This window comes from Canis lupus, chromosome 32 (genome assembly GCF_003254725.2).
Source record: "Canis lupus dingo isolate Sandy chromosome 32, ASM325472v2, whole genome shotgun sequence".
NCBI lineage: Eukaryota > Metazoa > Chordata > Mammalia > Carnivora > Canidae > Canis > Canis lupus.
Genome location: NC_064274.1, coordinates 28,527,995 through 28,543,380, shown reverse-complemented (window position 1 = coordinate 28,543,380; position 15,386 = coordinate 28,527,995). Strand labels below are relative to the sequence as shown.

Here is a 15,386-nt window from a genome sequence, read left to right as displayed (position 1 = left end):
CGCAGAGACCAGGAGCGCGGGACTCCCACATTCGACAGGATGTTCACAACTCTTCCCTGGCCCCAAACATCACGTAGGAGACAGGGTTTTTGAAAATGAAGAATGTTCACAGGCCACACTCTCCGACCTTTTGGTAGGCGAGAAGTGCACTTAAACACCTCGGCCAGGAAAGGGCCACCGTGACCCCAGCCCCACATCCCGGCCGCGGTGGTCACATCACCAAGCTCGCTCGCTCGCTCGCTCTCCCCTGGAATTTGATGGTGGAGAGAGAGTCCTGCCATTTCCAGGACAAGGGCCCCTGTCCTCCGGGCACTCCAGTCACAGTGAGGAGGAAATGAAGTTCCCTCGTAAGCCCAGGGCTCCTGTCAAAGGTCAAGAAGCAGCCTGAGAGCAGCAGGGGCTGTGCGACCACAGGGGACTTCAGTAAGGCAAACGGTGGTGGCCTCACAGGTGCTTCCTTTCTTTCGTTAGGAAATGTTTTATAAGAATAACCTAAAAGTTTCCTAAACCAGGTTCTATATGTGGTACAAATGTATGTAACGTATTATTTTCCCATGATGCTATAGTTAGAGTCAGTAAAAAGATTAATAAGCTCCCTTTTATCAACCATGAAATGGGGGGGTTGCAGGGGGGAATCTCTCAACCATTAACCCTGTGACCCAGGACACCAAACAAGGATGGCCATATTGGGCACAGTCCTGTTGAAAGGTTGTTGGGTTTTCCAACTTGCTATTTTGCTGTGACCCAGGTCTGCTACCTTAGGCACGTCACTCAAGCCCTCTATTGAGGCCACCGGACTTGAGGGGTCTCTGATGTCTTTCCAGCTTCAAAACTCTATCTTGGAAGACACTTTCTCAAGCCAATGATTAAAAGAAGCTTATGTTACACTATTTTTCTTTGTTGGCAAAAAAGAACCAGATGTTCCTTAAAAAATTGTTTTCTGTGCCATTATTATTGCTTTACTGGTAAGAAATCTGCAGAGTGACAGCTGCAGGAAGGTTCTACGTAAATGCCTTCCCTGCTGCGGTCACTTGAAAAAATATACTAACAATAGGACCAAAGAAGATGGGGCATAGCTTTTGCCTAAATTACCAACCTTTACTTTTGCAACCATTCGAGCATGTTACAATTTTAAATTATATATGTTTATTTTGATTCAAATTTTCACATATTAAAAGATTGCATTTTATTAGAATCAATTTACAGGCAGTCTGCAGCAATGATTTCTCATGAAAAAAAAAAAAAAAGAGTCAGACAATAATCATTCAGATTCTGGATATGAATGAAGCCTCTCCCTGCGAACCAAGTACATGGGAGGTATTCCCACCAATCCAACAGCATGAGCTGAATAAAGACATGACATTTTAGGTCGTGCCCAAAATGTAGGGTAAGGCTTGAAGCTGCAGGTAGCAAATGTTCTCAGAAAGGCAAGACGCAGGTGCTGCTCCCTGCAGCACTTCACAGACAGGCCACATACGCGTCCAATGGCTCAGGACTCGCCCGTGTGGCCATGGTGAACACAGCATGCACTCGGAGGAAGCACTGTCCCCTTCACAAGTGAATCAATCCAGGCAATTCTTTACGAAAATGGTAAGGTTCAAAAGAAATGTTTGCTCCAAGGCACCAAGGGCGTAAAGCTTTTTAGAAAATACACAGAAACGCACAGACTAAAAAAGGGAATTAGTTCTCAATGGAGGAATCTGCTATGATAACGAGTGTAAATAATTACTTCAGACAGATTACAATCAAAATGCACATCGAACAGACTGTGCTGTGTGGGGGAACATCTGACCAAAGAACATTCCCACGGGCACTTGGGGATGCTGCTGGTATGCGCTTGCGGGGTTCCTCCCGGAGCCAGAGAAGCTGCGCCTCACTTGTATTTGTAATATCCTTCTCCAGACTTCTTGCCAAACTTGTTCTCCGCTACCAGCTTATTCAAGGACGGGATGGGCTGAAACAGGGGGTTCTTTGGATCCATTTCATACCACCCTATTGGAAGGAGGAAAAAGGGCTGAGGATGAGGTGCTGGGTTTATTTTTACCTCTCAGCATTCCCGGGGCAAGGCTGGGGGCACGGCTGGGGAGAGGGGTCCCTACTGTGATGTGCGCGAGCCAGCAGGCCACCGTGGCAAAGGCAGAGGCAGGCCGGCCTGGCACGGCCGGGGCACCCCGAAGCAGCTGAGCCGGGGCTCAGCGCCCCTCCCCGGCCTGCTTGCTCAGCCCGTCTCCGCCTGGAAACTGCTGATACCCGCAGTCCAAGGACAAAACAGAACCAGTTCATCTGCTGGCTGGACCACTACTAGCCCCGTGAAGCAACTTTTAGAACACACGTTAAAAATCTGAATTTGCGACCACTGGCATTTTGCATCCTCATAAAATACAAAAGTTCATGCTTCAGTAAGAAGCCGCCTTGCTCCTCGCAGATCAAGCGTCCTCTGTGAAACACGGCAGCAGGAGCTACGCTCAACCTCAACAGTGCCATTTTCACACCTACCTGTACTGTCTCAGAGCCACTAGAGTAACCTAGACACACTGTTCTCTTTAAAGGGATGTAGAAGACCTCTGCTCAAGTGGAGGTCACACAAAAGGACAGAATGCCAGTGTGGTTGTGATCCTGTGGAACCATTATGGTGAAACCAGGGACGGGGTACACGGGACCTGGCTGTGCTGTATTTGAAACTTCCTGTGAGTCTCTAATTCAAAATGAAACAACTTAAAAATAAGACCCTGTGAGGAGACACCAGGCAATCACGTTTTTCCTTTTTCTTGCCATCTTTTAACCTGAATCTTTAAGCTGGTAGGCAGAACTTTGGAAAGTCTACTGAGTCCCCTGGTGATTTGTTTTAAATAGGCATTATAATTCACAGTTGAGACTACCTCAATTCCATTAAAGACAGACAAGAGAGAATTCCAATTCCTACCGTCCATGATGAACTTTGTAGTATCCAGCCCCACGTAATCGAGAAGCTCAAATGGGCCCAAGGGGTACCCAGCTCCCAGCTTCATAGCGGTGTCAATGTCCTCCTTGGATGCGTCACCTACGGACAAGAGGGCAGCATGGAACCATCACCATCCTTCCTACAGTTGTCCTTGTCATACTGTTAGTCCTAGAATTCACAGAATTTTACAAATTTGCACATTCAAAAACCATCCAAAGTTAGGGCTTCTGGCTATGATAAGATTTCATCTCAGAGGTACATGCCAAAGAGATCACAAGATTTTCAAAGCTATTCCACCACCAGGCTATTCTGTGAGGTGAATTCTAGAGTACTGCTACTGTGTTCATGGGGAGAGAAGACCCTGATGGTCTAGAAACATTAGTTATTTTTAATGGATTGGGATTTTCCAACTCTAAAATAATTTACAACATCCCTTAAAGCTAGAGCATATTTTTTTAATTGACAAATGGACTTCTTTAACGTAGGAAAGAACTAAGCTTTATATGTTTATATGTATTATATGCATATTTTTCTTTTCTTTCAGAGATTTGAGAGCAAGCAAGGGGAAGCACAAAGGGAGAGGGAGAGCATCTCAAGCAGACTCCTGCTGACCACAGAGCCCAACATGGGGCTGGATCTCATGACCCTGAGATCATGACTTAAGCCAAAATCAAGGGTCAGATGCTGAACCTACTGAGTCACTCAAGCACCCCATGCATATTTTTCTTTTCCAGCTTTCTTGGTTTTACAAGTAATGAGTATTCCTCTGAAGTCACACTCATATCAACCCTTTAGTCAAAATAAAAGTTAAAAAGAAGCCCAAATCTGCTTTAGAATTGCCACTCAAGTTTGAAAGTGTGTTTAGCAGATTCAGACAAGAGCCAATGTGCTTCTTCCCTAGAATTTTACCCTCAACTATTATGTTCTGGGGCCACAAGAAGTCTTTTAGAGAACCTGTTCCTTTTCTCCAAAATCAGGAATAGGAATGGTCTATAACAAGTGATCCGCAAGAATTTTGCTCCAAAGCATAAAGAAATGGTCAATTACTAAATAAAAGGAGAAAAACTTCAAAGAGAACTTCATACCTAAACATATTTCAGATTCTTAGGCATGAGGAATAGTCTTAAACATCTATAAAGATTTTATATATATTTTGATTTATTTTAGAGAGAGCAAGAGTATAGTGGGAGAGGAAGAGAAAATCCCAACAGATGCTGTGGTGAGCGTGAAGGCCGACACAGGGCTCCATCTCATGACCCTGAAATCATGACCTGAGATCACAATGTGAACCAAAACCAAGAGTCGGACTCTTAACCAAATGCACCACCCAGGCACCCCAAGACTATATTTTTAAAAAGCATATGAAGTACATTTGAAGGTGATTAAAATACCAACAGATTATTTCTTATGAGTGACATTATTAATGCTTCACTAATTAGTCAACCAGAGGATGCTGAGAATCACGATTTGAGTTTCAGGCCATAAGAAAGCAAAAAGAGCAAAAATCATCATATACATCAGCTGCAAGTGACATCCTTCATTCATTCAACTTTAATTTATATCTGTTCCATAGCAGGCACCACAGACTTAGGATAAGACAGAGAAAAACAAGACAAGCACTCCAGTACTTGTGATAAGAGTGGGAAGGACTCATATGTACACCAGTGCAGAAGATTCATGAAGATTCACAAGCCTCTGTGTGAGCAAAGGTGGAGAGATTTACTAACAGTGCCAACGTTTCACCAAAACTACCCACTAAGGCCCAGGCCCTGAAGGCTGAAGAGAATCCCAAGGGATGAATAGGCAAGAAAAGCATTCCAAGCAGAGGGAACAGCATGAGCAAAGGAGAAATGAGCAGGAACACAGCGACTGGCAAGTGGGTTCTGCTCAGAGGATTTCATCTGACCCTGAGGCTTCTATGCAGTTGGAGCCAGAATGCTAAATGGCCAGCCAGCACACCCCACTACCGGCCCAGCACCTGCTGCTCCCTGTGCCTGGTGTCCTCCCTCCTCCAACATTTGACATTTGCTTCCCACAGGCCTCTCTGCTCGGGTGTCACCTCATCAGAGCACCCTGCCCCCTCCCTGCATAGAAACTAGCAACTGTAAGAACTCCAGGATAGGACCCCCGCCATCCTCTTCATTTTATCTTTCTCCTGGCTTACTGGTCGCAACCAAACACATTACCGACTGGTTCATTTACTGTGGACTGTCTGCCTCCTTTCATTAGAATACAGGATCCCAGGGAGATTTCTTACCTAAAGCCATTTAACTAAATCTATATTCAAGGACAAGTAATGAACCCTAAAGTCAATTCCGTAATTCCAGATTCGGTGACTCACTTGAAGACTATTTGATTTCAAAAAATAATATGAAGATAAAACAGATCAACAACAACAAAAAATCTAAGCAGTGTTACAAAGTCAGCAACCCTAAAAATTCTGAGTACTACAGAGCAAGAGAGGCAAAAGGAGGGAGAAATAAAACACACAGACTGGTATGCCAAGCGGGAGTAAAGATGGTATGTGTTTTAGACCAATAATTTCTAGACTTGTTTAGAGTCCAGCACTTCGCCGAGAATACACCATGCGTCCCAAAGAAAACATGCACCAGAACTTTACATCATCCTCAGGAGGTTCATGGGGGCTCCCTCCTCTCTTCAGTTAAGAGCCCCTAACTCTAGACAACAATGAAAAGCTTCCTCATGAACCCCCAGAACTTCTGCAAGGTGGGTGGGGACCTGGGGCCTGCCCTGACGTGTTTCTTAGGCTGGCTCATTGGCACCACCTGCCAGCCATTTTTGGTATTAACAAGAAGCCTGGGCGGCAGCTACAAGGATCACAACCACCACAGGGCCACCATTCCTCTCAACAGCCACCTATGTGCCTGTCCTATACAAGCACTTTGGGATGCAGGAAGAGGAGATACTTTCCAGGTACTGCAAAACAGTATAGCAGCAAAGAAAAAAAAAAGCCACGTCATGCCACAGGGAGGAGAGTGGCCATCACCCTGAGGAAAAGCCAAAGTGTAACACAGATTATGTCCAGCTTGGGACACTGAGGACACTTGGTGGGACCTTGTAGTAAAGTGCGGGTAAGGTACGTGGCGACAGCAGGGGCAACTGGCAGTAAGAGCAGCTTCCCCAGTAAGCGAACTGTATTTGGATTAGTCTACAACCGAAACACCCAAGAGGTCTTGAGCAGAGGAATGACAGGAGGTCACACAGTGACTGGGGGACAGGCAATGACACTCCCAGAGCCTGCAACCAGCCTCGCCCTCTCCGAAGAGCTAACCATCTGGCCCCACCAGCGTGGGGAGTGGGACCTGTTGGGAGTGGGCATCTGACAGGGGGCAAGTGGCTACTGGGTGCCAGCCTGCTCAACGATCTGGTGAGAGCCCTCAAAGGGACAAGGGTGACCAACTGCACCAGCCAGGCCTCAGTTTAACAGCAAACAAATGCAAGCCACACTGAATGAGGACAGAAGGCAGGTCCAAGGAGGAAGAAGCCATGAGGCTGAAAGCATCAGAGAGCAGTGGCGAGGGGGAGATGAAGCGCCACCAGATGCCCCGTGGCTCTGGTGAACAGCACTGGTGCGGGCCCCAGCATTCTAAGAGCTGCTCAGTTGCCTGGGGGGTGTGAGTGGTGATGACAGAGGTGACTCTGCTCTGATGCCAACACATTCTCCTGATGGGCCTCCCCCACTCAGAGCAGCACTTCGCTAAGCAATACATATAGCACACACCTCCCAGGCTGACAGTGTTATGTGCCCCCGGAATTCACGTTAAAACCCTACCCCCAACATGTAGTAACAGGGGTAGGCCTTTGGGAGGTGATGGGGGTTAGATGAGATCATGCGGGTGGAGCCCCATGAGGTAACGAGAGCCCTTCAAAAAGTCAGGAGAGCTTGTTCCCTCTCTGCTCCCCGTCCCGTGAAAATATGACGAGAAGTCAGTGGTGTGCATCCCAGCAGAGGCCCTCACCAGAATCCCACCATCTGGCACCCTGGCCTTGGACTTGCAGCCTTCGGAACTGTAAAAAATAACTGTTGTTTATATGCCACCCAGTCTATGGTACTTGAGTTACAGAAGCCCACACTGACCAAGATGGTGTTGTACGGAGAAGTTCTCCCCGCAGAAGTCTGGGAAAGGCTGGGGGAAAAAACCAAAGTCACAGAGTATCTTCATTGCACGACTCTGCTGCTGGACCCCAAGACTCCCCAAGCTGTGTGGGGGTAGGGACAGTACATAGTGTCTCCCCACCATCCTGGACAACATGACAAATGAACAAACAGACATGGCAGGCAAGAGAGGAAGAATCCAGAAGAGCTTCGAGTTTCAAAGCAGAACTGATGCAGTTCAGCCAGCTGCTCAGAGCAGGCACATGGAGACCTGCGGGTGAGTGTACATCGAAGCACCCCCTCAGTGGGCCAGACTGGGGGCCGCAGTGGTGTGGCAAAGGGACACGGTAAGAAGCCCAAGGTATGACATATGGAGTCCAGACCATGGTGTGTCTGCAGGGCAACAGCACCCACACCCTGGACACCCCAGCTGCTCCCATAGCAGATGCTCCAGCTCCCAGGCCCTGAGAAGCCATGGGGCAAGAGGCAGAGGGGTGAGCAGTGGTGTGCTGTCCAGGGCAGCACCAAGGGCGGTCTAAGAACATGGTCCCCTGGGAGGCAGGGCACATGATGGAGGGTCAAAGGGACCACTGCCAGTGGGAGGGGAGGAAAAGACAAGAAAGTGCCTTTCAACTCACAATCAGATACAAGGTACATCTGAGAATATATCAAAGTGACAGTATGTTTCAGTGAGAAAAAAAAACATTAAGAGGTGGATTACCCACATGCTACATTCTGAAACATTACATTAAAAAGAAAAAAAAACCCTGCCGTTCAAAGTAGGGTAAAATGCTTCACGCATTCTTTGAGGTGTAATTAGGCATATTTGTTGATAGATAAACACAGAAGTGCTGGTTTGATCTTGGAACACAAGTGTGGCAAATGCTTCCATAAAACAGAAAAGTTTTAATATTTAAAGCAGATTTTGAGGAAGCAAATGTGCTTTCATCTCTCTGGAAGAACTGGTGTAAATATTTTGTTTCAAAAATGACATTCTCAGGAGCCAAGCATTTGTGAATGAAGTAATTGAAAACAATTACACTTGCTTTTTATCCAGTCCTATTAAAGCCTATTTGCCTTTGAAGCAGACATGATAGTTACCTTTCCAGAAATGTGGTAGGGAAGGTAGGCAGGAGGATGCATGCCATTTTATAACCTTGGACCACATCCCAAGTTTTATATTTCTACAACAGGGGAAATCATTCTTTGTAAAATCAACAAGTATCAAAAAAAGCATTTGAGATCATTCTTAAGGTTAAAAAAAAAAATGCATCGGCATCATTTAGTAAGGATGGGGAAATCACTGTCACCATCAGCCTTGTCACTCACTTCCCATCACCTGTCACAGCAAAATTTTAGAACTTTAAGGAAATTTAAAGGTCCCTCAGTCTAGTGACTTACATTATTTTAAACAAGAAACTTTTTAATCAAAAGCAGAGATTTAGTATATAAATCCGGGCTGGTTATGCAATTGCTCTGGCTGAGCAATCGCATGTAATGGGGGGCGTGTGTGAAAGTGGGGGGCACATTCCAGAGCTACATCTCAGAGGCTCAGAGGCCTCGCAGGGAACCCTGGGGAACTGGGGAACACAAGGACAAAGGTTCCGGGGTCCAGGACGAGGTTGATTCACAAAGCTGAAAAAACAGGTTCCCTCCACACTAAGCATGGGCTAGCCATTAATACAGGGCCTGCTCGAGGACAGTGAGCATGCCAAGAGCTAAGACCTGCCGCTCCCGGCCCGGGTCCAGACAGCTACCTCGTTCATACAGCCTGATTGCTTCCATGAGGTATGGTATCAGGAGACGGTTCACAATGAACCCAGGAGTGTCCTGTTTTAGGAGAGAGAAGAGACAAATGAATTTTCACTGAACTTTTTCTTTTGTGAAGTCACCAGACTGCCATTCTTACTCTGCATCATATTACCCACACTTATCAAGCTCTACATTTTCAAAACTTCTTTTGAAGTACCAGCACAGCTCTACTTCTATAATACAGGACAATTTATCCAACAATTGTAATACTTAAAAAAAATTTAAAACTCAAACCTAGATGCCTCCACTGTAGGAGTCCTGAAATAAAGGCAGATCGAGGCAGAGAGGTCCCTGGAAAGAACACAGCAGTGATGGCAAGCAGTCTGGGCTTAAATTCTAATAGTTTCTGACACTGTGACATTCTGAAATCAGTTTCATCATTTGTGAAATGGGAGTAATAATTTCCACAAATTGTGAAGATAAATCAGAAAACACACACCATGCTGTGCCCTACATTCAAATGGTAGTACTTTCCTCTCCTGCATCACTTTCAGGAATCTAGAAAAAGTGTACTCCATCTTGAATAATAATCTTCACAGGAGCACCAATTCTCGAGCTTCCTGGAGCCATTTTTGGGCTACTTGGGATTTTCTCATGCTCTAGCACACAGCACAAGGAGGTTGCACCAGGGATGGTACCAGGGAGGACAAGGAAATGCCCTGACGAACCTTGGGCCTTCCATGGCAAGGCACCTCAGCCTCTCTATCCTGGATGACCCCCTTGTACTACACACCCCTTTCATTGATTTCCTCCTCATTAACATGCTTAATCATCTCTCCTGGAGGCTCGCTGTGGGATTTGGAGTCTATCTACTGTTTTTTTGGAGGGCATCTGTGGGGCAGGCTAGGCTGGTAATTTTTGTGGTGGTATTTATGTGAAACTGATTTCCACTAAGTAAATGGTGTAAATTTTAACCAAAGGCTGTGATGTTCCTGCAGGCAGAAATCCTCATTCTAGCCCTGAGCCTGTGTTCCCTTTCTAGCACACACTAGGCACTCCATAAACATAATTAATAAAGAAGGCCTACCTCACACACTACTCTTAGAGCTAACCTGACCGCATGCTGTGTGAACGTGGCAGTAACAGCCACAGGTTTTGTACCTCCTTTGACTCTGGACCAACAGAGATCTTGTCCTACTCCTATCTCCCATAGAGAGGAGCAAAACAGCTTTATCAGCTTAACCACAACTATATTAATGAAATGATGCTGACTTTATAACTAGGGCAAAAGTGCTTCTCAACTTCAGAAAGTTTATGGAAGAAACTCAGGACAGGGTACGTGAAGCACACAGATACAAGGTTAGAAGTCAGAAAGTACTCTAGGGAAAACGTCTGCCCCAATCATGATACACAATTACACATAATACAATTAATATCATCCACATAAAGAGGTCACAGAACTCAGGAACGAAAAAGTGCTAAAGCTCACAAAATATTCAAACTCACTAGTAATCAAAGTAGTACACTCATTAGAATAAAATAGCATTTTGCCAAGAAGATGACTGGCAAAAGTTTTTTTCCCCCATTACTAATATTCAATGCCATTGACGATTCAGACACACATATGTTCTCAAGATACTGGTATGTAAATCGTAGAGAGACACAGTCTCTCAATAAAGCAATTTAATTTTATGTACATTTTATATTCATTTATTAAATATATTTTATTTACTGCACTATGTGCCAAGCATTGTTCTATGTACTTTACAAGTATTAATCCATTTACTCCTATGATAACCCTATGAGGCCAGCCTATTATTACCTTTACATGGTGGAGAGGACACTAAGGCACAAATAGGTTAAGTAACTTGCCCAAGAACACACAGCTAACAGATGTTTAGATTTGATCCCAGTTACACTGGCTCCAGAGTCCATGATCTCACCCTTTTTATACTGCGCTCTCAAGAAGTCTATGAAGAAAGACACATTCTGGGCACATCAATGTCATTCTGCTATGTTGAGCGTTGGTCCACTGTGATCCTCTAAGCCAGATCCAGGCCCCAGCCGGCTTCTGTACAGTTCCACCGCAGCGCAGCCATGCACCCCCAATGCGAGGGGGCTATGGTGCCCCCTCCCCCAACAGCAGACCTGAGTAGGTACAACTGAGGCTGTGGATACTTAAACATTACTATCTGGTGCTCTACAGGAAAGTATGCTGATCCTTGTTCTTTGTGGTTGCCTTATATTTGGGCTCTTCATCGAGAACCTGCATAACTGACCCAAAAGCTTTAAGGTATCACCCAGGAAAGAGTCTGAAATGATGTAACCAGGCCATTTTATGAGATCAGAGTTCCCCTCCCAGCACCTCCCGGGGCCACTCCAATCAAAGAATGGATCATCACCCTCCATGAGTTAATGACTGTGCTGCTAAAGATAATCATTGCCTGTCCCTGCACTTTTCACCTTCTTATATAGCTTCTGATTTGCTACACACTGATGTTCTTTCTTTCTTTTTTTTTTTAAAGAAGCATACTTCTTTTTTATTTATTTATTTATTTTTAATTTTTATTTACTTATGATAGGCACACAGTGAGAGAGAGAGGCAGAGACACAGCCAGAGGGAGAAGCAGGCTCCATGCACTGGGAGCCCGATGTGGGATTCGATCCCGAATCTCCAGGATTGCGCCCTGGGCCAAAGGCAGGCACTAAACCGCTGCGCCACCCAGGGATCCCCTGATGTTCTTTCTTACACCATTACTACTTTCCACCACTAACAAAGCACAAATCAGTAAGAAACAACATCTGGTTATTGATGTGAATTTTGTTTAAGTGCAGACAATTTAAAACCACGAAAGAAAGAAAGAAAGAAAGAAAGAAAGAAGAGAGAGAGAGAGAGAGAGAGAGAGAGAGAGAAAGAAAGAAAGAAAGAAAGAAAGAAAGAAAGAAAGAAAGGAAGGAAGGAAGGAAGGAAGGAAGGAAGGAAGGAAGGAAGGAAGGAAGGAAGGAAGGAAAGGAAGGAAAGGAAGGAAAGGAAGGAAAGGAAGGAAAGGAAAGGAAGGAAAGGAAGGAAAGGAAGGAAAGGAAGGAAGGAAGGAAGGAAGGAAGGACGGAAGGAAGGAAGAAAGAAAAGAAAGAAAGAAAGAAAGAAAGAAGAAAGAAGAAAGAAAGAAAGAAAGAAAGAAGAAAGAAAGAAAGAAAGAAAGAAGAAAGAAAGAAAGAAGGAAGGAAGGAAGGAAGGAAGGGTTAAAAAATGAGACTCCTTAACAATGCTACACTCCTGGGGGGGGGGGTGAGGGGGGGGTTGGCACAGGAGTCTGCTCTCTCAAGCTATGGAGTCCGCACCGACAGATGACTTACTCAGATGTTCCTGAACAACAGGAGTTTCTGTAGGTTCTGTAGGTTACTACAATACTGTGAGTTCAATCTGGAGAATATTTTAGAAAGCAAAAGCATACTGTAAGAAGAACCACAACTACTGAAAAAGATTGTGGTCACAAAAGTAGATGCCTACTTATAAAAATCTGTTAACGGCACGGCACGTCACAACTGCCCATTTAGGAAGATTACCAAGTCATGCAGAAGTGCAGTGCTTAACTTTTGGGAGGACTAAAGAGGAACTAACAACAAATGGAGACCGAAGGGGATCTACAAAGTAGGAGACTGCAGCTGGGGTCATTTCCCATATAACAACTGAGTATTGCCAAGAGGGAAAAAAGCCTGGAGGCATGCTTCCCACTCGGCTATGCTTCTTAATGAAAAACAAAACCAAACCTCAATGCCACACTCCCTGAGAAACAGCTTCATTAATCCTACCTGGGGGAGCGGGCTCTTCCTGTCTCTCTCATTTCCCTAACCACCTGTTGTGCTCTTTCCCAAAGTGAGGCACTGGTGTTCAGTTTGTAATGCTGTGTCCACCGCACTGTGCCGACGCAAAGACTCCTTGGCTCCCCCAGGTCCAGCAGAGGCTGAAGCCAATGGTATAACAAAAACCACTTAGGGAAACACAGCAGCCCATCAACAGACAAAAGCAAGATCCAGAGTTTTCTACTCAGCTGAAGCTCTGGCTCTATTCAGAATTCGAACTACCAACCTGATAGCCCTGGGAGAGGCTTAGGGTATGGCTCCCCTGCTGGCAAACTAAAAAAGAAGCACAGTTTGCTCTTTACAGCCCCCAGACAGGCCTGAGGTGAGGGTGCCCCATCTTTCACATCTTCCTATGGAAGAATTCTACCCCAGATAAGTCGGTTCTAAGGAAAACCACCCCCCTTCCAGAGGTACTTATACTCTACCTTACAAGAAACAGGATGCTTTCCCAGGACTTTGGTGAAGTCTATCAGAGATTCATAAGTCTTCTGGCTGGTCATTGGTGTTTTAATGACCTGGAAATGCAAAGCAGAGAATTATGACCAGAATTAGCAAACAACAGCAACACAACGATTCAAGAAAACACTGATGTGAAAGTGTCTACACAGAAGGAGGCAAAAATCATCTGTTTCAGAATACAAGGATCTCAAGCCAGAAACAAAGAGCTGACCAAAATGTCCACTTTAAGACAGTGAGGTACTACAAAATGTATAAGATCAAGGCTTAAAAAATAAACGTGTATGTGTGGAAGAGAGTTTTATAGACCTTGTCCCCGAGACAGACTGGGGTTCAAATATCCATCACACCACTTACTGGCACAGTGATCCTGGGCACGGTTCTTGAAATTGAAATGACACTGAATTCACTCCCTCCACCTCAAAGAACCGAAGTGAGGGGACACAGTCGAATTAGATTAGGAGGTAAAGCATTAAGTGCAGCTCCTAGGAGGTGTACAGTGCTCGGTAAATGCTGTCTTTTCTTACTGCTTTACTTGGTATTGTTAATTTATTTCATGGAAGTAACTGGATGTCTACTGACTGTGACAACACCCCTTCAAGTACTCTGCCTGGAGTGCCAGCTTCCCCTAGTCTAGATGAGGAGAATGTATCCCAGGAAAACAGAGTGATTTCCCCAAGTCACAGGTCTTCTGGACATTTTGATGAGTATCCCTCCCATACTCCACCCTATCCCACACAGATGCCCTAGAGCCCACCAGCTCCCTTTGCATCAGAACAGGCTTATCCCACAGAAGAAGGTTTTCATTTCCAGCACACCTGCCAGGCACCTAGGGAAGGCTCCTGGCAGCCCTCTGGACCCATGAGGTGCAAGCATGCAGGCAAGAGTACAGCTGCTCCCCGCTCTCCCATACTGGCCCACTGGCACTCCAGGAGGTCATCTCCCCCAACCCCACCCCCACCTGGCAGTCAGCCCCCAGGACACATTTAGAAAATTCAGCGGTCAAGAACTAGATTTTGGTAAATAGAGACCCAGGTGAATTTGAACTTAAGTGTATCTATAACTTAAATGCCAGTTAAGGAACTTCAATGAGAGTCAAAGCAAACTGGCTTGGCTTTCCCATTAGACCCTTCATATGAGATTAGACAACTCAATCAACCCCTGTGCCTCACTCTCTACTATGAAACAGGGATAATGATACTTGATATATCCTCCACCTTGTAAGAGGTCTGTGTGGCTTAATAAGCTAGTAGTGTCTGTGCAGGATGAAAGGTGCTATATAAATGAAGAGAACTATTACCATCCATCTTTTAATGTGATCACAATTCCGGGTGTGTGGTATGTTATGACACTAAGGGAAGTGAATGAGCAGCACAGAAAAAGGCACCACAAACATGGGGATGAGGAATGGGATGAGATAGACCAGAAACTACTCTGCAAACACCATAAATCAAACAGCAGTCCAAGAGTTATCCAAAAGGAAGTATAAAAAGGTCTCCAATAGAACCCCACAGGTTAAACTAGAACAAAGGCTGCTAATTATAAAGTTTCAAGTATAATTTGTTGATTTAAAGGAGTCAGCAGTAAAGATTTTTTAAACAGAAGGATGCATATTTATTCATCCATTTAACAAACAGCAACATACTACCGATACTCTGTTTATAGTTCCAATATAGTCTGAAAAAATACATCTACACATATGTGTGTGTCTTGTCCTAAGTAAGGAGAGCTGCTCAATTTAGGATACGATTTATTTTTGTGCTCACCACCAGCAACACATATGTGAACACCTAAAAATAAAAACTGAATAAAGAGCACTTTTTTTAGAAAACATTTCCTAGGGACGCCTGGGTGACTCAGTGGTTGAGCGTCTGCCTTTGGCTCAGGGCGTGATCCCAGATCCAAGGATCCAGTCCCACATCAGGCTCCCCAGGGAGCCTGCTTCTCCCTCTGCCTATGTCTCTGCCTCTCTCTGTGTCTCTCATGAATAAATAAATAAATCTTTAAAAAAACATTTTCTACAGAATAGTAAATTTGCTAAGCATTAGCTGTTAACCAACATGCTACATTTCCAAAAACATAAGATATTAGATAAACACAGTTGAAAACAACATTAGAGTTTGAAGTGAATCTATACAATGTGTCTTTATCTCCAAAATACTGGTACCTGACACAGTAACTAAGGAAAGTGACTAGTCCTCAAGCACTGAAATGTTGAAAATTCCACCATTCCACTTCTTTACTCTTTTCTGCTTA

At 44.9% G+C, this 15,386-nt stretch overlaps 2 protein-coding genes across 2 annotated transcripts in view; one reads left to right on the top strand and one right to left on the bottom strand.

Annotated features, from left to right (window-relative positions):
- Window positions 1–7,818, top strand: part of LEF1 (lymphoid enhancer binding factor 1) — a 134,141-nt gene extending 126,323 nt beyond the window's left edge. The window contains exon 12 of the mRNA XM_049105082.1: window positions 3,486–7,818. The gene's annotated coding sequence lies outside the window, so the exon portion shown is untranslated. The remainder of the gene's footprint in view (window positions 1–3,485) is intronic.
- Window positions 1,124–15,386, bottom strand: part of HADH (hydroxyacyl-CoA dehydrogenase) — a 45,797-nt gene continuing 31,534 nt past the window's right edge. Inside the window, exons 5-8 of the mRNA XM_025465851.3 lie at window positions 13,100–13,189; window positions 8,816–8,888; window positions 2,924–3,040; window positions 1,124–1,992 (exon numbers count right to left, since the gene is read on the bottom strand). Of these exons, the coding sequence (XP_025321636.1) occupies window positions 1,874–1,992; window positions 2,924–3,040; window positions 8,816–8,888; window positions 13,100–13,189 (399 nt within the window). The 3' untranslated portion in view covers window positions 1,124–1,873. The remainder of the gene's footprint in view (window positions 1,993–2,923; window positions 3,041–8,815; window positions 8,889–13,099; window positions 13,190–15,386) is intronic.